The following is a 26,645-nucleotide window of genomic DNA, read 5'->3' on the forward strand; positions in this document are numbered from 1 at the left end:
CACAGCCCCATTATCTGTGCAAAACCTGTGCCACTGACATTCCCAAGTGCAATATTCCCAGCACTCCCAAGCACCCAGATCCAAGATCCCATTGGAGATGGGGGTCAACTCCCACTGAGGGAGGATCTCAAAGAGCAGCTGTATTTTGAGGCTTTCGAAGAGTGCTAAGCAAAGCATATTCAATTAAATACGGATATTTACCAGCTTAAGGAAACCAAAGGCAGAGGGACAGCGGGTATGGAGGAACCAGGCCTACTCTGCTGTCTGTCCCCAGCTTTTTGGCTCTGCAGGGCAAGGCAGGGCAGCTTGAGGGGAGGAAGGGAGACCTCAGTCAGCTCCCAGAGGTAAAATTTTACTCAGAGGTAAAATTAAATACACGCCCCTTAGGAGCTGTGTATGTGACCACACAGTCCCACCCCAGCACAGGGCTCTGCCATTATTAAAACTGAATTTTTAATATTTCATTTTTACTTTAACCAATGACCCAGGTCAAAAGCACCCACAGTATCCATCACCACCCAAAAACTAGTGGAGCTGGTCAAGGGAAGCTGAATCCTGCATGGACTCTCGGATTAGAGGCCTCCAGGTGTTTTTTGAGTGATATAAGGGCTGTAGGTTTCCAGGGAATGTAGTTGCAGTCAAATGAGATGGAGTTCAGAGCAGCCTGTGACCCAGTCATTGCTGTGAAGGGAGGAGGGAAACCTCAGTCTTGAGTCCTCCTCCCTTTTCCATGAAGAGTCTTCCTCAAGCCTTGTCACCTACAACATCCAAGTGGAAACAGCTGCAGTGGACAAGGACAAACCCACCTGCTCTACCACCTTCCACAGGCAAGCATTCCATGAAACCCCAGATTTGGGGGCCAAAGGGATCTTACAGTAGCACTAACGAGGCAGGGAAGAGAGAGATCGGCACGAGCACTGTGTTCGTTCTCCCTCCCTGAAGAAATTTTGAAGGAGTTGGTGCCGAACTTCTTTCCTGAAAGAACAGCAGCTTTTCAGGACAGGTTGGGGACACTCCTGCCTCCAAGGGATTCTCTGCTTCTGACGACATTTCACTTTCTACACAAGGAGAAATGGAGAAGTTCCTATTTCTTCCAATGAAATCAAACACTTCATAAACCAAAGTAAAATTCAGCTAAAAAGACTGAGTGCAACTCAACCCGCTGCTGGATTTTGGTTACATCTGTCCTGCTGGCTCTCTGTCTATAAATCTCTTATTAAACACAGCCACAAATCATTTGGGGGGACTTAGTTGCCATTCAAGCATCAGCACAAATCTAACGAAAGCAAACAAAAAGAGGTTTGGGGCTCTCAATGGCACCTCAATCGAGCAGATAGCAATGGGTTATGTAAAGGAGCAGGACACAAGAGCCACTTTGGTCCCATGTCTCCAAAGAAAGCCACTCTGTTTGGCCTTTCTGCTTCACAGAACAGGAGAGTATTCGCTTCTAATTAATTTGTATCTTCAGAGGGCAGCGGCTCCTTCCCTTTGAATGGAAGGGCAAACAATGGGAAGTATTGTTAAATACAGTTTTGTTCCTGAGCAAGAAAGGAGCTCCCAGCCAGCAGAGAAGGGCAGGAAATCATTACAGAGGAAGCCACGAGAGCTGCCAGCCAAACACTGGAATATTTTATTTATTTGGATATATGCTTTCACCCCAAACTGAGCTGGATGCTGCAGCCGCAACAGGTGGTGCAGAATGGGAAATACCCATTTTCCTGGATTTTCTGCCTCAAGAAACAGCCTCAAACTAACTCACTGGTCCATGCTTCATGGCTCCAGGCTGTGCATGATGCTGGGGCACATGTCTTCCTTATCCCTAAAACACACTGCCCACCCCAGAGGTCCCTTACAGCACCTTAGTGCTGAGCCCACGATGGTTTGGTGACATTGAATGGTTGCACATCCCACCTGAGGTGTTTGGGGCCAGATTTGCTGGGCCCACACTGGGGATGGGCTGCTCAGGTGAGTGCCTGGGAATTGCTGGACATGCACCTGGCTCCAGCACTCACTTATCTCCTTAGTTCCTGACAATCCAAACACCAGGGCTTCAAAATGAGTCATGAACCCCCAGCTCCCACCAGTCTGGGTTCTCCAAACCGCCCGTAAATTTCAAGATGCTCCTGTGGGTAAGAAACAACTGTTTCTGGTTCAGGAATGGGATTTGGAGACACAGAAACATCAGAGTGATGGAGCCTCACCCAAAAAATCGATGTTTACAGATTCCCAACATGAAACCACACATCTCAAGCCCTGAAGAAAAGGCTTGAGAATCCACCTGCTCCACCACGGATGCAAACACAAGGACGATTCTCCCCTGTTCCCTACATGGCGAGAAGTCTCTTTTCAAGCAGCAATATTTTAACAACATTTCTCTCCCATCAGCCTGTTTTCTGCTGGCAGTGGGACCATCCCAAAAATATCTTCCCTCCACAGCCTCAGCATCACCAGCATCTGCTGCAGATGTAAACCTGTACCAGAGGACACACGCAAGCACCACGGGATAGATCCATCACAGAGTCCCAACGGGGGGAGTTTACATTTCCCAAATAGTACATTTATACCAACGTACTGAAATGTAGCCATTTGATTTGTGACCTATTTATACAGGGAGGTAATCTGGAATTAGTATAGGAAAAATATTACTGGTTTATAAATACCCCTATCTTGCCTTCGCCTCAGATCTCAGCCAGGAGTGAAACATCTGCCAGCCTAAAATTAAACATCTGTGGTTCAGAGTGAGGAAAACGGGGCTGGAAGTTTAATGCCAAAAAAGGCCAGAGGCTGAGTGCCCCTGGTGTGGGGCTCAGCCTTCCCCCAGCTCAGCTCCAATGGAGCTGGGGTCAGGATGGGGCAGTGCCAGCACCACACACGGAACCACGAAGCCACTCAGGTTGGAAAAGACCTCCAAGACCCCCACCTTGTCACCTAAAGCCACACAGCGTGGCTTCCAGCAGCATCCAGGTGTTGGAATCCCCCTGCAAAAAGCCAGAGTGCTCCGGTGGATATCAGGGCATCCCATGACTGCTTCGTTTCCTAAAAATCCACGAGCTCTTTGCTGCCGAGCATCCCCCCCGTGTGCAGCACAGTGTCAGCCTGGCCGTGGCAGGATGGACAGGGACACGTGGGACCTTGCAGGATCAGGTCAGTGTCCCTGCAGCCACAGGCAGCTGCTCCATCCCCTGCAATCACCCGGCGTCGCAGCCGTGATTTACGTCGCTGCAGCGCGTCGTGCCCGGGCTCCGCTCGGGATGCTGCACGGGCTGCATCACTCGGGATTCTGGGCTGTTCCTTGCCCTCTTTCCTTACTGTCAGGAATCAGAGGCCAGGAGAGAAAACTATTCTCTCAGCTAATTACCACAACTACTCTATAATGGCTATTTTAGATGAATTTTTAATGAAGTGTGCTCTTGTCAGTTCAGGATTTCATAACTTTCAAGTCCAGCCTTTACATTCCAGCCATTTGCTGCATAAAGATTTTCCCTTTTCCCTGCAAACGGGTGCAGCAGGAGCAGGGGAGGAGGACGGACCCTCGCACAACTTCGCTGGTGCCTGTCAAAATTAAATTAACTGCATCTGCTCAGCAGAGAGCTGACTGACAAGAACGTGGCTCAGTGCAGAAAAGCGCCGAGCATCTGCAAGTCCTGCTGAAACCCACTTCAGCTCAGGCCCACGACGCTGTAATTAACAGGGATAAAAATACTTTGCTTTTGTTTAATATTTTCTGGAGTTGTGCGTTCCTCAGATCAGATGCTGGAAACCTCATTAAGTCTCGCTCGTGTCCTCGAGGCCCACATGTTCTCCACAACCAGACCTAGTTATGGAGTGAGGAGCCATTTTACCGCAGTGCTCCCAGCCTGGCGCGGCACCGGTGACACCGTGGCCACCAAACGTGGCCAGAGGCTGGGGGGAAACTGAAGCACCTTTTGCTACACCCCTCTGCCTCTGTCTGCCAGCACCTAAGCCCGACCCTGCTGTGTTTAATCCTGGCCTCATCCTGCTGTTCCTTTTGCAGGTCCAACAATTGTCCTGGTCCCTCACACCAGCGCCACTGCTGGGATCAGCCTCTTCTCCCAGGTTTCCTCCAAGAGGAAACAGCCTCAAGATGTGCCAGGGGAGGGTCAGACTGGACACCAGGAGGAATTTCTTCATGGAAAAGGTGTTCAGGCATTGGAAGGGGTTGCCCAGGGAGGTTTGGAGTCCCCATCCCTGGAGGTGCCCAAGGAATGACTGGATGTGGCACTCAGTGCTCTTGGTGGTGTTTGGTCAACGTTTGATCGTGAAGGCTTTTTCCAACCTCAAGGATTCTCTTATTTGGAGATGTGGCTCTGATCCAGCTTTGGAGATTCGGAATGGTTCTGACTACAAAAAGGGGTGAAGAAAATAAATTAAAAACCCCCAGCCTTGGGGCAAGAAGAGGATTGGTGACCCCTCCAAGGGTGGTAGGTGAGGCTGAAGGCAGGTGAAGAGCATCAGCCACCAGTGTCCCACCACACCCTCACCAGCACCAGCGCTTCAGATGGGGAACAAAAAAGCAGAGGAAAAGAAGGAAAAAAACCCAACAACCCTCTCTGAAATTCAGAGCTTCGTCTGCTCTGCTCCTCTTTGGCTTTGTTTTTGTTTTCACAAACAAGCCTCTTGGAAACCTTGGCAATCCCTATTTTAAAGGGCTGCCCCCTCCCCCAGGCCTTTGTGAGGCTGTCGGGATCTCCATGCCAGGAGCAGGATTAGCTGCCTTCTCTCTTCCATCTTACGGTTTCATTATTCCACACCTTTTGAGGGTACAGTTTATCCCGAGTAATTAAAACACAGTTAGCTCTGCAAGTCCAAACCATAATGGAACAGCTTAGGTTTTACTTTTTGTAATCTCTTTTTTGTGTACTCTCTTTTCCAGGAAGCCTGGTACCTACAGCGGGCTTGTTTCAAACAGGAAACTTCCTCGAAACGTGTGGCTGTGGAAGAGGAATTTTAGCAGAAATGTGGGATATTTAGAGCCTTGCAACCTGCCCCTTCCCTGCATGGCCTCGGCACCACAGCCTGGTTCTCCCTAAGGAAAACAAGCAGGAAAACTTGGCTGTGGCATGCCCAGCTCTGGCACAAGGGCTGCAGCATCTCCAGTGACATCTGAGAAAGTTGCTCGGATTTTCACTTTTCCAACTGGGATGACTCCTGCCCCACAAGGATTAGGGACAGAGCTGCTGCCTGCACTGTCCCGGGGCTGGTCCTGCCCTCGCCTTCTGAATTGGTTTTGTTCTGTTTCTGCAGGAACTGGCCCCGTGACAGGGACGGAAAACACGGTCCAAGGGCATAATCCCACTGCTCTGAGGAATAACGCCGGAGGCAAACCCACATTATTCACCACAGGCTCTACAGTGGGGAAAAGCAAAATTAACCCAAAACAACTGAGGAACAGCACAATTCCTGTTCAGTCTGGCTCTAACAGCAGCCGTGGAGGAAACCATGACCTTGTCCCCATCCCTGACCCCACTCCTCTCCTGCCCCATTCCCACCGCTGGGACATGACGCAGGGCAGGGAGAGCACTCAGGCTTTTGAGGCTCATTTTCTACAACTGCTTGTCCACTTTTCCCAGCAAATATTTCTAATATTAAAATAGCAACTTTGCTATGTTTCCCCCTCTTTTTCACATGGTTTAGTGAAAAAAACTTGGAAAATACTGCTTATCTGCTTGCTGTCTGGCAGGGGGACATGCCAAGAGGGTGCTGAGCTCCTGTTCCTTGGGATGGGATGGGATGGGATGGGATGGGATGGGATGGGATGGGATGGGACAGTGTGTGGGGGCAAGCCTGTTCTCAGTACTAAGGAAGCCTGGCTTTAGGTAACAAAAATTGTCCTATTTGCCAAATCTTGTTCCTTGGTGAAGACTAAAATCAAATGGCTTTGAGGAAAGCTCATCAACGAACCAGAGTTAAAACATTTGCAATATGAGTGCAGCAATTCCAGGAGCCAGAGCAGGGAAAGCAGCTCCAGCGAGGGGATGCTGCGTGCGGCCGGAGCTGGCGGGAAGATGTCCCTCCCTGGGGAGCTCCTGTGGATCAAAGCTGCTGCCACAAACACCTGCAGCTCCCACGGGGAGGCCACTGCAAGGCTGAGCTTCCATGGGGGATGCTGCCAGCTCCATGTGTGCGGAGTGCTGGGAGCTGCTTCCATGCGGGATGCAGACACCCCAGCACCCCACGGGCATCTCCCCTCTGGAACTGAGCCCCTGGATCTGCACCTCATCTGTCCTGGCTCCTCAGGAGGGTCTGAGCCCTGCAAGGTGCCCAGGGAAAGGGGCTGCGTGTCCAAGGAAGTGAGAGGGAAGGGACCTCTCGTGTCCCTGTGCCCACCTTGGGGCTGAGCAGCAGCCAAAGTGAAGCCACCACCAAAGTGAAGCTGCCTCCTCTGTCTGAGGCCCATCGAGGGATTGGCACTCATCCCTTAACCCCAGATTCTGGAAGGCCAGGAGAGGGACTTTACTTAGCTCTGAGCACTGTGTTTCTAATGGGGAAATAAAAGAATATCAAGTCCCCAAACTGCTTTTCCCTTTCTGACAGTGATGTGTGGGACAAGGCTGGCAAAGGAGAAGGGGGCACTTCAGGCAGTGGGAAGAAAAGTCCTTCTTTCCTTCCTTTTGCAGATATTCCCAATTAACACCTATGAAAATGATTTAGTTGATGTTCTCCCTTCTCCAAATGCCACACCTTCATCACTTTTTAGAAAATCTTATTCTAAAAAGCCAGGACAGAAGATTAACTCCCAAACTGACCACCTCACTCTCACCGGGCCAGAAGGGCTGGTGCTTCCCTTGCCATGGATGACCACTGCTGTTGGATGACCCATGGCTGGTGAGCTCAGCCATCACCTTGGGATGGATGTCACCACCACAGGGCTCATGCAACCACCAGGCTCCTCATTGGCAGCCTCAGCCAAAAAGTGAAGGGCTGAGCTGACCCTGGCGGATGATGCAGCCTCTCACCTAAAGAATCTCCCAGTTGGGGAGTGATGGCACGGGGGGACCTGCCCATGCCACGCCTGGACACCAGCACTGAGCCCACCACGTGGGCAAAAACCAACAACTGAAACCCCCAAAGACAAAAGCCTGGTGAACAACCCAAAACTGCCCACGGTGGCCGGACGAGGACCACACAACCACTGAGAGGGAGCAGAAAACCCAAGGAGAGAGACATCCATTACCAGAGTAGCCTCCCGAGGACTTGATGTACATCTGCCCGTACTGCTCCTCCACCATGGTGTCGTAGGCCTCGTCGTCCTCCTCGTCCTCCTCGTTGTGGTAGGAGGTGGGGCTGTCGGTAGTGGGGATGCTGCTGGCGCCGGGGCTGGTGCGCTCCCCCTGCGAGTACTGCACCTGCTGCACGTTGGGGATCAGGGTGGCCAGGTTGGGCATCCCGTAGTAGGAGACGCGCGACAGCTTCAGGGGCCCCGCGCTGGTGCCGCCGGCGCCGCCGGGCCCGTCCCGGGCACCGGGCTCGAGGGGCCGCTTGCCAGGCAAGCCGGGCAGGGCCTGCAGCTCCAGGTTCTCGTGTTTGACGCGCGTGAGGAGCGGGATGGGCATGGAGGGGGACATGACGTAGGGCGCCGAGGCCGACTGCAGCTGGTTGCAGGGGCTCTGCGGCTCCGAGCTGGGGTCTTCGATCATGGTAGTCTGAGAGTCACAGTGGGGAGAGCTGACCTTGAACATCAAGTCCGTCCCTTTCTCCACGATGTGCTGGATCTGCAGGAAGCCCGCCGTGTACATCACCACCAGCTGCTCGCTCGCCGCCATGGTCAGCTTGCCGGTGTAGCAGAAGGACAGGATCTGCTGGAAGCAAGCGGGGGGGACGGTCCCCGGCAGCTCAAAGGCGTTTTTGCTGTTCCCACTGAACAAGTCTCGGAAGTAGAGGCTGCTGGCGGCCAGGACTGCCCGGTGAGCCTTGAAGGCTTGGCCCTTCACCACGATGGAGACATCGCAGTACAGCCCCAGCAGCCGCTGCTCGTTCAGGCAGCCCAGAACGGTGTTCCCAAAGTTGGGAATCTCTATGTGCAACATCTGCGACATGGCTCAGGATCGGCTGGAGCTCCTCAGACATTCAATGCAGGAATATCCAAAGTAGGGCACATCTGAAAAACGGAGAAGGCAGGGAGAGAGGAACAACGTTTTTAGACAGTTCACCAAAGCAGGCAGGAGCACAGGAACCCACCTCACCCAACATCAAAGGCTCCAAGCCAAGCTCTGAGAGCCAACACGGAAAAGCAATCGCTTATAAAAATTACTTATCGATGGTTTCGAGCGATGTTGGGAATGCTATTGGTGGATGGCAAAGGATATTCCAAAAATGCAAGTATTTCCTTCGAGTTGTGGTCTGTTTAAATAAGCACCACTGATTTATTCCCCTGGGGGTTTTTACTTTATGCAGGAAAATCTGAACGATAATGGGAGAGAACAGTAAAGCAAACGAAAGACAGTCAGACAGATCTCGGTAGCATTATATAAGAAACACAACAACCAGCAGCTATGTTGAAACTACAGAAAAGATATTTATAAAACAATGTGCCATTCTGCCCGAAATAAATACAGGATTCTGCCGGAGCGAGAGCTCCCAGGAAAAAGCACTTTGAAAAGCAATCTTCCCATTTGCACCAGAAAGAGGGAGCATTTCAACAGTTAAACCCCTTCTCAACAGATTTATCCTCCAACAAAACGAGGCTTATCTCCAAATTAAGCCAGATATTTGAACCCCAATAAAACAAACCAACGTGCCTGCCGCAGCGAGCCGCCTACCAAGTTGCCTTCTTATTTTCCTCCCCCAGATCCCGAGCGGGGCAGAGGGAGCCCCAGCCCAGCCCCTGGCGCAGGCAGAGCCCCCCGGCCCCCAGCCCGGCGCCCCCGGGTACCGGCAGCGAGGACCCTCCGAGTGACCCCAGGCTGGAGGCGACGGCTCCGGCTCCACATCCCGCCACGGCCGCTCTTCAGGGCCAGCTGTACCTTTTGGCCATGGGCAGAATTCCTGCTTTCACCTCCCGAAAAAAGAGCCTGGCGTTGGAAGGGACCTCGTGCGCAAAGCCGGAGCAGGTAGCACTGGTGCAGCCTGGGCACTGAAACTCCAGCGGAGCAAAGCACTGCGGATGCACCGAGCCCAGACCCCCCCGTGCTCCCTCCCCAAAGAGTCCAGGAGATTTAAAATCCTGCTTGCCTTTAATACTACTGAAGAAAAACTACGGTTAACTAATACTGAAAGCTCAGAAGAACGATATATTTTTTTAAAAAAAGAGGAAAAAAAAAAATAGAAGTTTATCTGAGAAAGATTAAAAAAAAAAAATCTCTGGAAAGAAAATAATAACCCACAAAGAGCTGCTCTGTTCCCATTGCTGAGGGGAAAAAAAAAAAAAAAAAAAAAAAAAGTCCTATCTGCAAGGCCACGGGGTAACAGGAAGAAAAGGGAACACACTCGGAGCCAATTTAATTGTATCTGCATGGTTAAAAAAAAAAAAAAATTCTTCCAAGCGAGGAAGTTCCCGGTGCCTTCACCCGGCCGGGAGCGAACGTACCTTGAGCAGCGTCCCCAGAGCGGCCGCTGCTGAGGGGCTCCGGTCCCCCGACCGCCGAGAGCTCAGGGGAGGGGGAAAATAAAATATAGTATCGAGCCCTGGGTTTGTATCTGCTGGAGCTCAAGCTTTTACCAAGTCAAATCTCCCCGGCAGCGCACAGCATCTAAATGAATAGGCCGGATGCAGATTAACATTCAGGCTGCTCTCTGCAATGAATAGAGCCCTTTGATTAGGGACCTGAAGTAAATGCCAGTTTCAAACCGAAGCTTTAAAAACAGAGGAATATCAGTGCCAGAGGAATGCTCTCAGTGTTGGTACAAGACAGACTTTTGATGAGTCACTGCAATGCAAACAAAGATGGCAGAAATACTGTACTGTATGCTGATGAAATGCTTAGTGGTGCCACGGCAACTGAGACAGGTTTTAAATTTATAGTGCAGTTTTGCATATGAATTACGCTGTAAACTGCCTCCCCTGCCATCTAGTACATCCAGAGTGTCAAAGCATTTAAACTATTCCAAACAGTCTGCAGAGCTGGCACTGCTGCTGGTTAACTCCTGCGGCCAGGGGAAGGCATGGAGCAGGGGTGGTGAGCATCCCCTGCATCCCCCCAGCATCCTTCTGTACCCCCAGCATCCCCTGTAACCCCTCAGCATCCTCACGCATCTCCCCTGTATCCTGAGCATCCTCCTGCATCCCCGAGCATCCCCCCAGCATCCTCCTGCATCACCCCTGCATGCTCTCAACATTCTCCTGCATTACCCCCCACATGCCCCCAGCATCCTCCTGCATCCCTCCAGCATCCTTAGCATGTCCCCTGCATCCTTCTGCATCCGCCCCGACATCCCCTGCATCCCCCCCAGCATCCTCCCACGTGGCCCAGCATCCCACCCCAAGAGCTCCCCAAAACCACCTGCCCGAAAGCACAGCTTTGGGAATGCCCAAATCTGCCCAAAATAAAGGCGCTCCTTGGGCAGCCACAGTCCTGCTGCCTGCCCCCCCAGCTCCCCTCCCCAATACAAGAAAGCCTTTCAAATGCAGGAAAAATGTTTACCCCTTGGGGAAAGCTTCTTTCAGTCTGTGGCTGAATCCACTAAAAGCAAATCCATTTGCTTAAGTAATGAAATCCCAGTCACATTGTCTCCTGGATTCAGATTTTAAATTACCTTCGCATTTATTGAGCATGTTTGGTGCTTTTTTCTGGGAAAGAGGGTGGGGCCTCCCTTTGCTTATTTCTCCCTTGGTCAGAGCGTTTTTCCTTGTGCCATCGGTCACGGATTTGGTTCAGCTGCTGCGCTCGGACGGTCACACACAGTTAAAATTCCAGGGATGAGAGGTGAGGCCATCCCTAGTGCAGGATAACTGCAGGGAGCACAGGGCTGGTGATGCTCCAGCCTGACCCTTCCCTCCTGATCCTGCTCACAATGCCACTTTCACATCCAAAGGGATGTTTGGTGCATTAAGTTCAAGTCCAGGGCAGGGAAGTGCTGTGCCCTGGAGCGCTCCGGGGCCGGCTGCGCTCCCAGCAAACCCCTCTGACACGGCTGCCCCGAATCCCACAGGACCTGCAGCCTCACAGAGCCTGCAGAGCCACACTGCTCCCACACCAGGGCCTCCCTGCCTTGGGAATGCTCAACACACTCATCCAAACCCCACAGGAGGTCACTGGGATCTCTGCCTGGTGCTGGTGAGGAGGCGAAGGCGCCAAGAGGGGACCAAGGTGACATCCCGTGAGGAGGTCAGAGATGACACCACAACAACCAAGCCTGAGAGCCAAAAACCTCTTCCAGCTATGACACCACCCATCTCTGCTGGAGAAGGGATGAAATCTGCCCTGTCAAACACAGATCCACTCTGGATCTGTGAAAATCACTGAGAAAAACCTGAGTTACAGAAAAAATGTCACCGCTCAGGCACCTAAGGAAGCCTCATCCACAGCGATGGGAAGAACATGGGTGGAGAAGGATTTCCTCCTCCTTTCTTCCAGGAAGGACTCCCTTAGAGCTGGAGGAGAGACCAGGGAGTCCCTGGATGGACCTTCTTGGACCCAGCAGTGCAGGATGTGTGGGACCAGCCAAGGACAGCTTGGTAGTGCAGAAGAAGCCAAACTTAAAATAAATATCAATTATTAATATTACTTAGAATTTACTCTATAAACAAACAGGCTTGTCAGGAGCAACCCCTGTCTCTCCCTAAGAACACCAAAAATGTGCTGGTTTAGGATGTGTTTAAGTCAGTGAGAAGCACCAAAGTGCTTCAGCACCCCAAATCCTTGGCAGATCTCATGTACAACCTGCCAGGAGAGGTCAGAGTTTGAACCAAGATGCTGCACACATCTGGTCCCTCCCAAAATACGGCTCTCAGGGAAATGGGGGGGAAATGTAACGGTGTTTGGTCTAGAAAGAGCATCAAGGAACACAAGCAAAGCCACACAAGGAAGCTGCAAAAGCCCAAACCACCCCAAGAAACCATCAGCCAGGACTGCTGGAATTTTGTTTCTCCTTCCTCCCTCTGCCCCTGTCTTTTCATAACCAAAATAGATTAAAAAAGCCTCCAAAACCCCAACCCCAAATCACAAAGAAAGAAAACGGAACAGTCTTGAAAGCCCAGGAGAACCTGCTCACCACCAAACCTCACATTCCCTAAAAACAACAGCAACAAAAAACTACTGTGATTAGACAGCAAATGCAATAAAGCTTGATAATGTCTAACTTTAAAATTCCTCTATTATGGTTATTTTTCTTTTAAATTGAGCACCAAGTGACTTTTGAAGGGTTTGAAATGGCTTCAGCCCATCTGACATGGCAAGAGCTGCGCTGCAGGAGAAATGACCTTTGCAATTACAGATGTAAAACTGTATTTTTCCAATCTCATCTCCCAAGCTGAGCTGTGTCCCAAGGTTCAGGAGGAGCCCCCAGCACCACCAGCTCCCAAAAAACATCCAGTCCCCTTTGGGCTGGAGTGTCCTACAGGTGACAGACCATCAACTGGACACCTCCAAACAGGAAAACTTGGATAAAACTGGATTAAAACCAGACAAAGGCCCCAACCTTGATCATTTTACATACGTGACCATTCAAGCAAAACATCATTTTGTTTTCTGATGGCAGCCTCTTTTTCCAGCTCGTGGATACAGGAGGGTAATTTGTACATCTCTGCCTGATTTCTGTAAAGTCATAGCCTTTGTCACAAGATGTTCATAAAAAATGCAGCCGTTATTTGAGACAACTTCCAGGAGAGTTTGGGAATTCTCAGTTTCTGCATTCATCTGCTTCGGGGGAAAGAAAAAAGCGGGTATGCTCTTTTCCAAACTAATTCCCTGCTCCGAGGCCTGAAAGGTCAGGGCGAGGCGACAGCAACAAAGGAAAAAAGCATCGACCTAGAATAAGATGCTGCCATCAGAGCTCCCCCAGGAGTAATCAGAAATAATTAGATAATGTATTTAAATTGTCTTTTTTCTTAGCCAAACAACAGAGAGACTTGGTGGAGAATCATTCCCCCAAAACCCCCTAAATATCCCCCAAGTCCCCCAGTTCCCCAGGAAGGTGAGCTGGGCAGCAGCTGGGACAAGGACAAAGGGACAGGGACCCTCTGGGGGTGGGAGACAAAGCAGCCAAAGGCTTCCACCCCCCCAGCCAAAGCCCCTGGAAAGAAAAGAGCTGAAAAGTCCTGCCCTTGAAGGCCCCAAAGGGTCAAAGGAAACTTCCCTTTCTTCTGTAAATGAGGGGAGAGGTGGGGAAAATCCCACCCTTGGATTTGAGGCTGGAAGGGGGATGTCACCTCACCAGGCAGGGGGTCCCCAAAGCCACCCCAGGCACAGGGCTGGCACCCTGCTCTCACTTTGGGGTTATTTCTCCACTTTTTAACGCAAAGGAGATGCATAAATCCAGGGGAAAATATGCAACAGCTCACTGCAAACTCGGTGGCCAAGTACCATTCCCTGAGCCCAGAGAGGCTGTAATGCCTTAATTAAAATAAAGAGTTAAATAAAACAGAGTTAAGTAAACAAAAGAGTTAAATAAAATAAATAGCCAAATAAAGGCAAATAAAATGCACTTCAGGTCCAGGCTGAGCATATTCCCCTCCCTGCATCGCAGGCTGTGTCAAGGAGCCAAGAAGCCAAAATGCAAAGTCTTTGCACCCCCACCCCAAAAACTGAGCATCCCCTCTCTGGGGTGTGAAAATCCAGGAGGGGAAGGCAGAGGGATTGGGGCACAGCTTTGGATTCCTGCACACTGTTTGGCAGGGGGAAGAAAACAAGGTTAAGTTCAGTAATCGAATGACAGTGAGACTCCTCTCCTGCAGCACTGGTATCTGCAGCTCCAAAGTATTTATTTTTGAAATGCTGCAAGTGGCAAGCGGCGCGGACGGACCCTATTTTTAGTGTAGCAGCCAGTGGCAATGGGTGAAAGAAGATTATTTCTGCCTTATTAAGAGCAGAAAGTGAATTTGCAAATATTACTCAGTAACACACGGGCAGCCCACACGCAGCAGACAAGCAGCACGGAGCCGCCGCGGCTTCAGAATCCTCAAAGTTCGCACGGAAAGTACAGACCCCCGGAGGCTGGGGCAGGGAATGGGGGGGGGGAAAGATGGAAAAGTGAAATCATGCTGATGGTGCAGCTCAGGAGGTGTGTGCAGCCCCACTGCCAGGGCAGCCTGGGGATGGGGCGCTGGGTGCTCGGCTTGGGACCCCGGCACAGCCCCGGAGTCTCTCCGTGGGGATCTGGGACAGCCCCGAGGGGTCTCTCCTTGGGAATCCTGGAGCAGTCCTGGCACCTCTTCCTGGAGACCCCAGAACAGCCCTGAGGGGTCTCCCAGGAGACCCTGGCACAGCCCCAGGGACCCCAGCAAAGCCCCGAGGGGTCTCTTTGTGAGGACCCCTGGCACAGCTCCGAGGGGTCTCTCCCTGGAGACCCTGGCACAGCCCTGTGGTCCCTCCCCATCTGCTTGCACAGCCCTGAGGGGTCTCACCCCAATCCCCTGGCACAGCCCCAAGGGGTCTCTTTGTGGGGACCCTGGCACAGTCCTAGGGTCCCTCCCCGGTGCCCGGCACAGCCCCAAAGGGTCTCTCCCCAAGTCCCTGGCACAGTCCCGAGGGGTCTCTCCCAGGGACCCCAGCACAGCCCCAAAGGGTCTCTCCCCAAGTCTCTGGCGCAGTCTCAAGGGGTCTCTCCCTGATCCCCCAGCACTGCCCCGAGGGGTCTCTTTGTGGGGACCCCAGCACAGCCCCAAAGGGTCTCTCCCCAAGTCTCTGGCACAGTCCCAAGGGGTCTCTCCCAGGGACCCCAGCACAGCCCCAAAGGGTCTCTCCCCAAGTCTCTGGCGCAGTCTCAAGGGGTCTCTCCCTGATCCCCCAGCACTGCCCCGAGGGGTCTCTTTGTGGGGACCCCAGCACAGCCCCCGGGTCCCCCCGGGTCCCCCCGGCTCAGCCCGGGCTCTGTCCTGCTGCAAGGTGAGTCACCGGCAGCCCGGGTGCACCGCGGCTCCTCGAGGTCACCCACCCGGCAGCTCCAAAAAGTGCCGTCATTCAGCCAAGGCGAAGCGTGTTATTGCCATTATTATTTAATTAGGTTTTTTGTTGTTTTTTTTTTCTTTCCCCCTTCCCTAACACTGATCTCAAGAGCTCTCAAAGCAAGGAGAAGTAAAAATAGAAAATGCAACATTTTAAATTTTTTTTTCTTTCAGATTGCTGCAAGGGGAAGGGAGAAGGGAGAGACATGGCTAGAAAATACAATTATTCTGCAGAACGGAGTATTTTGCCATCTAATAAAAACTCAAGACCCCGAGTAAGTTACGGCCACAGGAAAGCACAGAGCACCCCATCACCCTGCCTGCAGCATCCCATCACAAGCACTAATTCCCATCCGTAACACATCAAAAAGACAAGTGCCATGCTGAATCCTGTTCTCCTCACTCCTAGTACACAACAGCAGAGCTAGCAATATATAACATGCATGACTCAGTCCTAGCACCGTGCCACGACGGAACAGAAAGCTTTAAAATAAAGTAAATATCTTAAAAGGTCAATTAAAAAAAGCTTACAAAACATCAGACGCTGCTTCTTGCTAGAGCTCATTACCTAGTATGGTGGAGCTGCCTGTGTGTTTTTTTTTCTTGTGCAAGTTAGTCTGTGAGTCAGCATTAACACACATGAGAACATCAGGAATACTGCCTAGTTCTGATGCAATGGAGGTTGTAAAAAAAAAAAAAAAGAAGAAGAAGAAGAAGAAATCGCACTCGGTTTGGACAGGAGCCTGTAATTCAATTGCCTTTACTTTTCAATTACTGCATAGCCTACCCTGACCAACCTGCAGAGGGGAAGGAAACTTTGCTTACATCTCTGTCTTAAAATTAATGACTTTTACTTTTGGCTACAGCTTATTCTCCCTGCTTTACAAAAAAAAAAAAAAAAAAAAAAAAAGACATAATATAATTAACCCTTCAAGGGCAGCTGTGCCCATGCAGCAATTGGGATCTTTGTGGTTTTGTAGGAATTTCAGGGCGGCCAAAAAGTTCTGGTGAAGGGAGACATTTATACATTAAACTTTTAATAGTCTATAAAGCAAAGCTACAATTGGATCTGAGCTTGATCCTTAATGGAAACAGAAGCTTGCAGACGAGGGAAGTTAGAGACTGCAGAAATTTAACTCTGCGCTTCTGGGCTCAGACAGGCGAATACGAGACTGCACAGCAGGTTCTTCTAAAATGAGGGGCTTGGTCATTCAGCAAAAACCCTGAGAAACCTAAAACTGGGGACATGAGGTGGCCACCCCACTCTGCCCAGGCAGATGGAGGCAAAGCTGAAAACCTGCATTTCGTATATATTGTATTTACTGCTTGTACTCCAGCACACAATTCCCTGTCTCCCCTCTACCCGGGGGGGGAAAACCCTTCCAGGCTGATCCCTGCTCCCAGGATCATCGAGTACATGACCTCAACACTGACTTTTCATTTCTGCCTCCTCTGCTCCTGCAACAAAACCCTTCACTGGGGCAACAAATTGTGCCCAAAGCTTCAGAATGTGACTATTTCTGTATCACACCCTAAAACACCCCCAGACAACACTGCAGCCCAGAATATTGTATTCTATATATGCTGCTGCTGATTCTATGATTCTATATCTGAAATATTATAATATAGATTATATATTACCAATATATTGTATATTGGTAAAATATATTATATGCTAAACTACCACCAACATCTGACAAGTTCTGAGCTGCTGGGAGAGCCCTGCTGATGCCCAGCACAGAAATGCCTTAAATCTGGGGGTTTTTTAATCTCTGCAGCAGAGAAGAGTCAGAGGTTGGAGTGAAAAAGTCTCCCCAGTGCTCAGGACATGCTGCAAACACTGAGCTGGTCCCACACCAACAAACAGTGACCAACCCTCAGAAATACAAATAGGTCTATCTAATTCATATGGATTCACAATCCAGTGGATCACAAGGAATGCCAAACGCCAGTTTAGTTTGCTGGTTGTTTTCATGAGTAGACACAATCACTGTAAAACTTCCTTTTTTCCAAGTATAAATACTTATTATTGCTGGTTAACCAACACAGAACCCCCCTAATATTAGAGACCAATCACTTCTGCAGCCTCTCCTGCAGGCAAGGGTCTGTCTCAAACCAGTATGAGCCTGGTGGGGTTATTTTTCCTTAAGCATGTGGGATACTTGAATACAGATGAATTGAGTTTTAAAGGAAAAAAAACCCAAGCAGCAACTTCTGGGCCAAGTTCTTGTGTGCCAAACTTTTCAACTGCCACAGCACAGCTCGACAGTGTTTCAAAAGAATTTAAGCACTGTTTTGAATACTGCTGACAATCTTCCTCATCAAAATTTGTAATTTAAATACCTCAAATCTGAAAAGCACGCTCCCTGGGGCATGCTTCATTCTCCCTCCCCACCACCCACCCTCCCCAAGCCCCATTTGGAATAAAATCCCTTGCTTTCCGTATCTGGCTGGGTTTTTCCCCCCTCCTGCAGCCCCCCTGATCCCGCAGGGATCTCAGGGTTGGAGCAGAGCTGGTTCTGCAGGGCAGCCGTGGATGGAACCTCTGTGTGCACCCCGAGACACAGCCACCTTCCTCTTTTGGAGCTCCTGAGGTTGGTTTAGAGATAAAACCAGTCACTGGTTTAGAGATAAGATCAGTCACTGATTTAGAGATAAAATCAGTCACTGATTTAGAGTTAAAACCAGTCACTGATTTAGGGCTAAAACCAGTCACTGATTTAAAGCTAAAACCAGTCAGTGATTTAGAGTTAAAACCAGTCAGTGATTCAGAGCTAAAACCAGGCTGCCCTGACTCCTACATCGAGAAAGGGTTAATCCAAGGAGCCCCATTCCCACCCCTCTGCTCTCCAGTGGATAAGATGCTCCTTCAAACACCTTCAGACGTGCCAATAACCCCCCAAATAATTCCCTGCCACCGAGCCTAATCTTCGAGGAGCAGCTAAAGGAATTTCTTGGGGTGCCTGTGCCGGTGGAGCAGCAGCTCCATTTTGGCAGGAGCGTGTTTAAGATTCCCTCCCAGTGCTGCAAAGCACCTTGAAAGGTCGACGAGCGCTTTCATATTCTCAGATCCATCTCCAACACTGCCGCAGATGAAACGGATTGACCTAGACAAGAACTGCAACAGTCTCTGTGAAATAATCCATCACCACCCCTCGCCAGCCGCAGCCGCCTTTGTCATGGGAACGCTTGGGAATCTCACCTACCTATTGCAGCCGAGCAGGGGCTGGAGAGGCTTTAAATCCCAGCCCTGCTCTCCTGGGATGTAACCAAAGCCGGAGCTGCGGAGCGCCGAGCCGGCACACAACAGCAAATACCTCCATATTCCAAAGGCTGTGCCCATTACCGAACTCATTAAAGACAGTGATACTTTGTAACATACTCTAATCTTTAATATTCATAGCTTGCTTCATTTGCATATCATGCCATAAATAGTTGAAGCAGAGGTAAAACACAAAGCGCTCCACTTGCATTTCTAATTATGCCTAAAATCAAATGTAAATCACAACACATCCAAGACACAGAAAATATTAAATTTGCTGGCTCTCAGTTAAAAATCTTTAAACAACACCTCCCCACCCCCCCAAACCATGCTCACAAACCCAATTATTTTTAAAAAGACAAATCAAAGGGGCTCACATTGTCTGTTTTAAGAGAGGAGCTGACACATCCCAGCCCCAGCCCCGGTGATGGACCCAGCAGCATTCCCAGATGTGACCCCCTGGGAACACCAGCACCAGCTCATCTCCCCAAAACCATCCCTAAAACCCTGTCTTTCCCATGGGGCTGGGCTGCAGCTGCCCATTTAACCTTGGTCTTTGGAGGAACAACAGGAGCCTTTCCCTCTGGGGTGGCTGGGAAAGCTGATCTCCAGCAAAGGAGGCAAATTTGAAGCATCAGCTCAAATGTGAACTTGTGCTACGGCGTTGGGGTGGCTGGAGGTCGGGGCTTTCACAGCTCTTAATGGAAGGCTTTGCTGGGTGGCTGTCCCCAGGGAAAAAGGCATTTTTGAACCCGGACTAATTTTGAAGAAATCAGCTAAATACCACTAAAGGGAGCTGGGCACCCAGCGGCCGCCCCAGCTCTGAGCCATTGCCTCTCCCTCCTGAGATTTCTCCCATTTAATAAAAGGCTTAAAGTCTTCTGAGAATGAGAAGTGGAAAGAAGAAAAAAACCACCATATTATCACTGCCATATCCTGCTCCTACTTGTACGCCGGTTTTCCAGGGTCCCTAAATCCCTCCAGGGAGCAGGTCCAGAGTTCCCTCTGTGTCCCCCCCATTCTTGCCCTCCCCTGGTGCTGCTGCAGCTCATCCTGCCCCTTTCCAGACTCGTGTCCAGCTCAGCAACAACATCGCATCAGTTCTAAGAAAGAGTTAAACGATCCTTTCTGCAATATCGACTTCCAAAGAATTCCAGAGATGTCATTAAATTTAACCCCAAAAGGTGAGCAACCGCCCTGTGCCCCCAGCCCGCGCCCAGGGAGAAGTGAAAGCAAGCAGCTCACAGCCTGCAAAGCTTTTCTGCTCCTCGTATGTACCCTGGCATCTTGCCCGGACCTATTTTTAAGCCCATTTACTAGAAATCCCACAAATTAAAGGAAATACGGATAATGTTGTAAGAATCCTTTGGGCCAAATAAAAGCTACACATAATTTTCCTTGTGCATCAAGAGTAAGATCCTTAACCACAAAAACCAGATTTCCCCAAAGCTCTTTTGCAACAGCGAGAGAGAATCTTGTTTTGTAAAAAGTTGCTTTGATTCACTCCTGGATTACAGGGAACGCGGCAGCTCCGCTGCCTCCCGGCCAAACCCGGCAGTGATTCCTGTTATGAAACAGAAAGGTGTTAGGAGAACACAAATAAATTAAACATCTCCAGCTCTGGAACGGGGGCTGCAATGGCAGCAAGGTACAGAGTGCTGTGGGGGGAAGCTGGAGGATGGTTATTGGGTTTTTCCCCCCCCGCAGAGGAGATTTGGGTGGGTTTATCTCTCAGATTCTTTCAAACTGTAGGATCACGGCGCTCATGAAGGGTCAGTGTGATGGAAAACTTCCAGCCTGCCCTGCTCCAGGCAGGACAGTCAGCACAGACCCTCTCCTTCACCTCCAGTCCCCATTCCCAGCTGCATCCCAGTGCCATGACCAGTGCCACCCGCACCCCCAGGACGGGGACAGGGGGGTGCCAGTGTGAGCTGTGCATCACCCCAGCCCCAGTGATGGGTCTCCACAGCATCTCCTCAGGGATTTTCTGAGAAACAGTGATTTTATACAAAAATAAATCTATCTTTGCATCCCTATTTGAATGATTGCAGTGGGGTCTCTCACGGGGTGAGCACGAGGAAGGGGGAGTCAGGAAATAAAGGAGCATCCACCCGCAGCAGGGCATTGGGAAGGAGGGAAAAGCTGTGTTTTATGCAGCATCCACGATTTTAACTACACAAAGACTTTAAAAAAACTTCAGTAACAGCTCCGGTACTGGGGTAGGATTAGAAAGAAACCAGATCCATGTTCCACTAAAGCTCATCAGACAAGCAGGAACAGCCCCAAAACACAGCAAGTCAAAGCAGCATTTGTGGCTAGTCCTGGAGGGGAGGGATTGAGGGGAAGGTGCTTCCTTTCACCATCCGACCTGACTCTCCCCTCACTCTCCTTCATCCCCACCACTGGCTTCAAATGCCTTCCTCACAAACATTCCAGCTTCCTTTTAGAAAGGAAAATAATTATGCAGGGGAATAACCACTTCTCTCCTACAAACACACAGATATGAACAGTTAAACACACAACTTCGGGAACTTTTCCAAGATTTATATGTTTTGCATGGAAAGCAAATGTTGTGGGGTTTTTTTTTTTTCCCTGCCTGGGAAAATATTTAAGCGCTAAGTTTATGGAGCCAAGTCCATTTATTCCTGGTTTCTGCTGCTGCTCAGACAGAATCTAATTAGTGATTTAAGCAGCACTGGGGGATGCGGCGCTGGCCGATGCCCGAGCCCCCGGCCCAGAGCTCTGCCGGCACATGGCTCTGGGAATTCTGGCGCAGACAGAGCTTTTATCCATGGCACAGGATGGCAGGAGTGGCTGAAGGATGGCCACCCTTCCCTGGAGCACCCCAAGGCTCCCAGGAGAGCTCCCCAGGTCCCTTCCAGCCCCACCAGCTCATCGCCGCCGCGCTTTTTGACACAGTAGAAGTCTTTTCATGGTGATGCTCTTAGAAACAGCAACACCTGATTTGCATTTTCCTGGCCCATTTTACCAAATCCCGGCCTTCAGATGGAAACTCCTCCCCATGCTCCCAGCACAGGGCAGCTCCCAGCTCCATCTGTGCTGGTGGGACCAGTCCCATGAGCCAAGGCAGCAGTGGGCAATAGTCCTGTCCCATCCCTGGAAATGTTCAAGTTCAGGCTGGACAGGGCTTGGAGCAGCCTGGCACAGTGGAAAGTGTCCCTGCCCATGGCAGGGGGTGGAATGGGATGAGCTTTAAGTTCCCTTCCAACACAAACCATTCTGGAATTCTACAAAACCCCAAGATCCACTCAGTCCCAAGCCTCAACCACTTGCTCAGACCTGGAGACTCTTCACGAGGCCCTCCAGCTTTTTGCAGCAAGCCAGCCAGTGATTTGCCTATTTTTTTCCATTTATTTGTGTATTTTTGCAAATCTTTCTGGCCAGTTAAACCAGAACCATGGCGATTGCGAAATGCAGGAAATTTGCTGCAACGCTCTGTAACTCTTGCAAGGCAATTAGCCAAAACCTCACACAAATAAGCTTTTTTGCCACACCGTTCTAACCACCAAGCATTAACCCATTTTCTTAGGAAACAACATCTGCTCAAACAACTTCCTAATCTAGCAGCAGGCATGGAAAAAACCCACTGCAGTGTCTCTAGTGCATGGTAAAGAGAATTAGCAGGTGGATTTGTCCTGCTCAGAGGATGCTGACCGCACCCAGGCTCCTCTCACAGACCCTCTCCCTGGGATATTTATTCCCTGGGGCAGGAAAAGTGACAAGGTCAAAGGTTTCCCTGCAGCAGCTCCACGCTGTAAAGACAGAGGAGATGCTGGAGCAGCCTGGGGGCTTTGGAGCAGGATTTGCATCCCTGAACCCGACTGTTGTAGGGTCTGAAATCCTTGGAGCTATAGGAGCTGCACCCTATAGCTGTAGGTATAAATCAAAGCACAGCAGGACGGCACAGGTGTCTTTTGTAAGAATAAAGAAACCACTGGGCAATAAAATAAGTTTCCATTTCCTACCCTGGCCTTTACACAGCTTTTTTTCCTGGGAAGATGGGAATATAGAGCCAAAATGAGGCTCCATGATTTGCCCTGGGAAAGACAGAAACCACACTGCATCCTTCTCCTTACTCCAGATTAAAACAGCAGCCACACTCCTGTGCCATTTGTTAGAACTCATTTCCTCCCTTCCTCTCTGCTCCTGCTTTCTCCACCATCCCGAAAAACCAACAAAATAAAATAAAAAGCTTCCTTTTGGGAACGCAGTGGTAATAATACTGCTCCCATCTGTTGGTAAGTCCGAGGACCTGCACTGGGAGGAAAGAGGCTGGAAAGCTGAAAGGGAGTCAAGCATGGTTTTACTGAGAAATGAAATCCAGCTTTAAACACAGTAAATCGGAGACTATTCTGAATCACCTCTTGAATTTTTTAATGCTACTCCTGGGAGCACTGAAGGTAAATATGTTAATTTGACTTCAATCATGGTGCAGGGAAAAAAAAAAAAGCAGCACACTGTATTAGTTTAGGGTACCAAGTCTTAAAACTATTCATGCATTTCTGCATATTTTATACTCAGCAAATAAAGTTCCAAGGTTCTATAAGGAGGCTGCAAAATTATTCTGAGTAAGCAATAATGAGCTGTGCATTATATAAGGCTGATACTAATGGTAATCTATTATTAAAATTTGAGAGTTATGGCAGCTCCACAAGAGTCCAAGAGCAGGTTTTCCTCTCTAGGAAGGGAAAGCAGCATCTGGAGCAGGGAGGTTGGCCAGACAGGTTTTAGGGGAACCAAGCTGCATCCCAGGTCCTCGGGATGATCTGTCCCATGTCTCCCTCATTAACTCTCCCACAGGTACCACCCCAAGTCACAGCAGGTTCATATTCCCAGCGTGTTTCATTCTCTGCCTGACGTTTCAGCGTAACAGATCTCCCAAAATGCATTAAAAAATTAACAGGGTCTCAGGTTTGCACATCTCAGCCATGCCCAGAGCCACCCTGACCCTTGATTCCTGCTGTGATGCCCCACTTGGGCTGCACAGAGGGCAGGGATGTGTCCAGTGAAACCCAGCGAGCTTTTCCTACCTGTCCCCTCCTGCCAAATCACTTCCAGGGCCTCAAAAGAGTACCACCACATCCAGGGTGGGTACATGGACCACACCAGTACTCAAATGCACAACGGAGGAGGGCACATCCCAGCACCCTGGCCTGGGGAAGGTTCCCTGCCCACGGAACAGGGTTGGAACAAGATGGGCTTCAAGGTCTCTTCCAACCCAAACCATTCCATGATTTTACCACGCTCAGCAAGTTCAAGCCAAACTTTGCTTGGTGCTGGTTTGAGCTAGATGTGTTCTACCTCTCTCCCAGCCCCATTCCTTCCTGGACACAGATGCTTTCCTGGGGACTGGTGCTTCAGGATCCATCCCAGCGAGCGCTGTGGATTTTAAGGACAAATCATCATCTCCTGAAACAGCACCTCTCAGCACTGCTGTGAGAGAAACAAACAGCAAACAGCCCAGAGTTTGGCTCATTTTCATCCTTCCTACATCTTTTGGTGAGAATCGAAGCAGCCTCTGGAGGCTGTAAAGCTGGATTTGGAGAACTCACACAGAAATAGGCACATCAGTGAGGGACCAGGACATCTCCATGTTTAACCTGTACAGCTCCACCTCAGGGCTCGTGGACCCTGAACACACCTGGGAACGTGGTGGTCTCACCTCATCACCTGCCTCTCGGAGGAAGATCCTCCCTTGGTTTCGCATGAAATACAAAATCACATTTTCCCTGCGTTTTGGGGCGCGGTACAACGCTCAGCCAAGCTCCTTTTCCCCAAATGAAATTCTGCAGTAAGTGCAGATCCCAAAGGCAACGTTCTGCCCAAACCAGAGGATAATGAAGCATAATAATTCCAGGAGGAACAAACTTAGTCTGAGACCTTCCTGCACTGAGAAGGATCTTGAACAGCGACGAGCTCTTTGCTCTCCACACTGAACAAGGCACTGGGAAGGAAACCAAAGCAGAGCAGGTCTGATTTGCTGGGTGTTTATGGCACCCACCTGCTCTGTGCCCATTCCCTGCTGTATTCCCTGCTGGGCTGAAGGAGTTAACAGCTCCTCTGGGATGTAACAGGAGCTGGAGTTAGTCACCCAGGCATGTCCGGATCGGTATGAACCGGGAGCTGCCTATGAATGAAGTTGCCTTGGAGATGCAGCCAAAACCAATGACCAGATATTAACTTTTCACCACAGGCTGCCAAGGCAGGCAGAACATGTGAAACCAGCAGGACAGAGCTTCCAGCCAAGCTGGAACAGCCGGATACAACGTGAGGGACCCCTGATTCCCCCCAGAGGAGTAAAACTTTGTGTCTTTGCTCAAGGAACAGGAGAAATTTCCCCTGGCAAAGCCAAGCAGGCCAAGAGCCGGCAACAAAACCTGCTCTGGGACCTTCTGGAATGGGCAATTAATGTCCATAAGCAAGATGATGCCTTCCCTTGGTTTAATTTTAAAGTTGATATTAAAGATAGCAGCTCATTGCTATTAAAGATACCAAGCTCTTTAATTCTTACCGGAATCAGCCTCATAAGCAGAAAAAACAGCACGGGCACCTTACCCAATGCAGCTGAAATGAGACATCATGAAACAAACCCATGAACAAGGAGTTTGGAGGCTGGGCTGGTGCAGGATCACACGTCTGCCTAAGCCAGCACTTCCTCTCCACTTCCAAGAGCAGGTTTGGAGCTGGGTGAGCAGGAAGGAATGGCTGTCCCGGCCATCCGCTGCCTCCCAGGGCAGTCACGCAGAAGGAAACTCAGCTTCAAGCACAGCTTTCTCAATCTCAGCTCAGAGCTTCCTGCAGAGCCCCCCTGAAGGTGCTCAGCCACTTCCCAAGGGGACAGGGCGAGGAGGACAGCGGGTGACCACAGAGGTGGCAGCATGTAGCACCAGGAGGAAGAGCATCCACTTAAAGTCCATGGGTGAAACCCACCTCACCTGGACCTCTCCTCCCTCCAACCTCACTGACCCAAGGGAAGAAACAGCTTCCAACCACGACGAGGCTTGCTCTGCACGAGATAAATGAGCAGCACAGCCCACACTCCCTGCTGGGGAACACACAGCACCAATGGACACGCCGCGAGCCCTGCTTCCCAACCCAAAGTCCAGCCTCTGTGGAGGATGATGCTCTTCAGGCCCTGCAGTGCGTCTCACACAGGGAATGACTTGCAGGGCTCTGCTGGACACGAACCCAGCCCCAGCGCCAGCGACGGACAGGCGGTGACACCACACTCGGGGCTGTCGGGGCCATCACAGATCCCCCTCGTCAGAAGAGCATGAAATAAAATGGACATCTTCCCATCAGAGCAAACACTCCCTTCCCATCCGCACACCAGCCCCTCGGTATTTTTTCCCTGAAGGAAAAACAGAAGATGCTTTCCATAAGCAGACGATTTCAGCAGCTAATTTTACCATCACTTATGGTCGACTTTATGACTAAGATTTCATGCTGACTATATTAATCCTGTCAAATTTCAGAGTGAGAGAGAAATGATACTGTATATTTTATGGCTGCAATAACTTCTAAGCCATTAGACATGCATGCTGACATGAAAGTAATCAAATTGATTTTTTCCTGTTACAATGAAGAACTTTGTATGAGCAAATAGTCTTTCTGGCACAGGAATGAAACGCCAAGAAGCCTGTGCTCACTCAGGAAATTAGGAAATTGCCACGAGCCATCATTCAGAAATTTGAGTTTTCTGCTTACTCACATTTTATTGTCAACAAAGCTGAAAGGGACATGTTAGTCAACAAAATGATTGACAAAAGCCAACGGGAGAGATAATCAGAGGGGTTTGAAGCCCTGTTAAATACTGCAGAAGCTGCAGTTAATGGCTTTCCCAGCATTAAAGGCTCCCCTGTGCCTTTTTTAACCTCATCAGATGCATTTTGCCCCTCACAGCTCACTGGCCACTCCTCCAGGTGTTGGGTGGACAAGGTAGAATGGATCAGAGTAAGTTGCTCTTAGGGCTTTTGGCAAGTCCTGGAGACCTGGAAGTGTTGATGGAAATACCACAGTCAACGAGAAAGCCCGTTGGCCAGAAGGTAAACTGAAATAATTTTTAAATGCAAATAAATCTTTAATTATAAATTCCACTTGCTTAGTGTTTTGTTGAGGGTTTTAACACCAACTCATCTCTACACCTCGACTCTGCCTACCTAAAACTCTGATTTAAAACCCTTTAATCCAACCTGTGTGTCAAGTTCTGGAGAAAGCCAGGTCAAAACAGACCCACGGTGGGCAGACAAGTGGCAGGACAGAGGTGCCAGCACGGGGTGTCCTGTGCGGACAGGGGCACAC

At 50.0% G+C, this 26,645-nt stretch overlaps 1 protein-coding gene across 5 annotated transcripts in view; it reads right to left on the minus strand.

The window, feature by feature from the left end:
* Positions 1-26,645, minus strand: part of NACC2 (NACC family member 2) — a 52,067-nt gene that overhangs the window by 9,502 nt on the left and 15,920 nt on the right. The window contains exons 1-2 of one of the 5 annotated variants that reach the window (XM_048325361.1): positions 15,593-15,645; positions 7,196-8,119 (exon numbers count right to left, since the gene is read on the minus strand). In XM_048325361.1, coding sequence (XP_048181318.1) covers positions 7,196-8,057 — 862 coding nt within the window. In that variant the 5' untranslated portion in view covers positions 8,058-8,119; positions 15,593-15,645. Of the gene's footprint in view, positions 1-7,195; positions 8,120-8,759; positions 8,825-8,984; positions 9,297-9,547; positions 9,792-15,592; positions 15,646-26,645 lie in introns of those variants that run through there. The other 4 variants (XM_048325360.1, XM_048325359.1, XM_048325362.1 and 1 more) reach the window with 4 other exon arrangements.

The sequence above is a fragment of the Corvus hawaiiensis genome, chromosome 21 (assembly GCF_020740725.1).
Source record: "Corvus hawaiiensis isolate bCorHaw1 chromosome 21, bCorHaw1.pri.cur, whole genome shotgun sequence".
Classification (NCBI taxonomy): domain Eukaryota; kingdom Metazoa; phylum Chordata; class Aves; order Passeriformes; family Corvidae; genus Corvus; species Corvus hawaiiensis.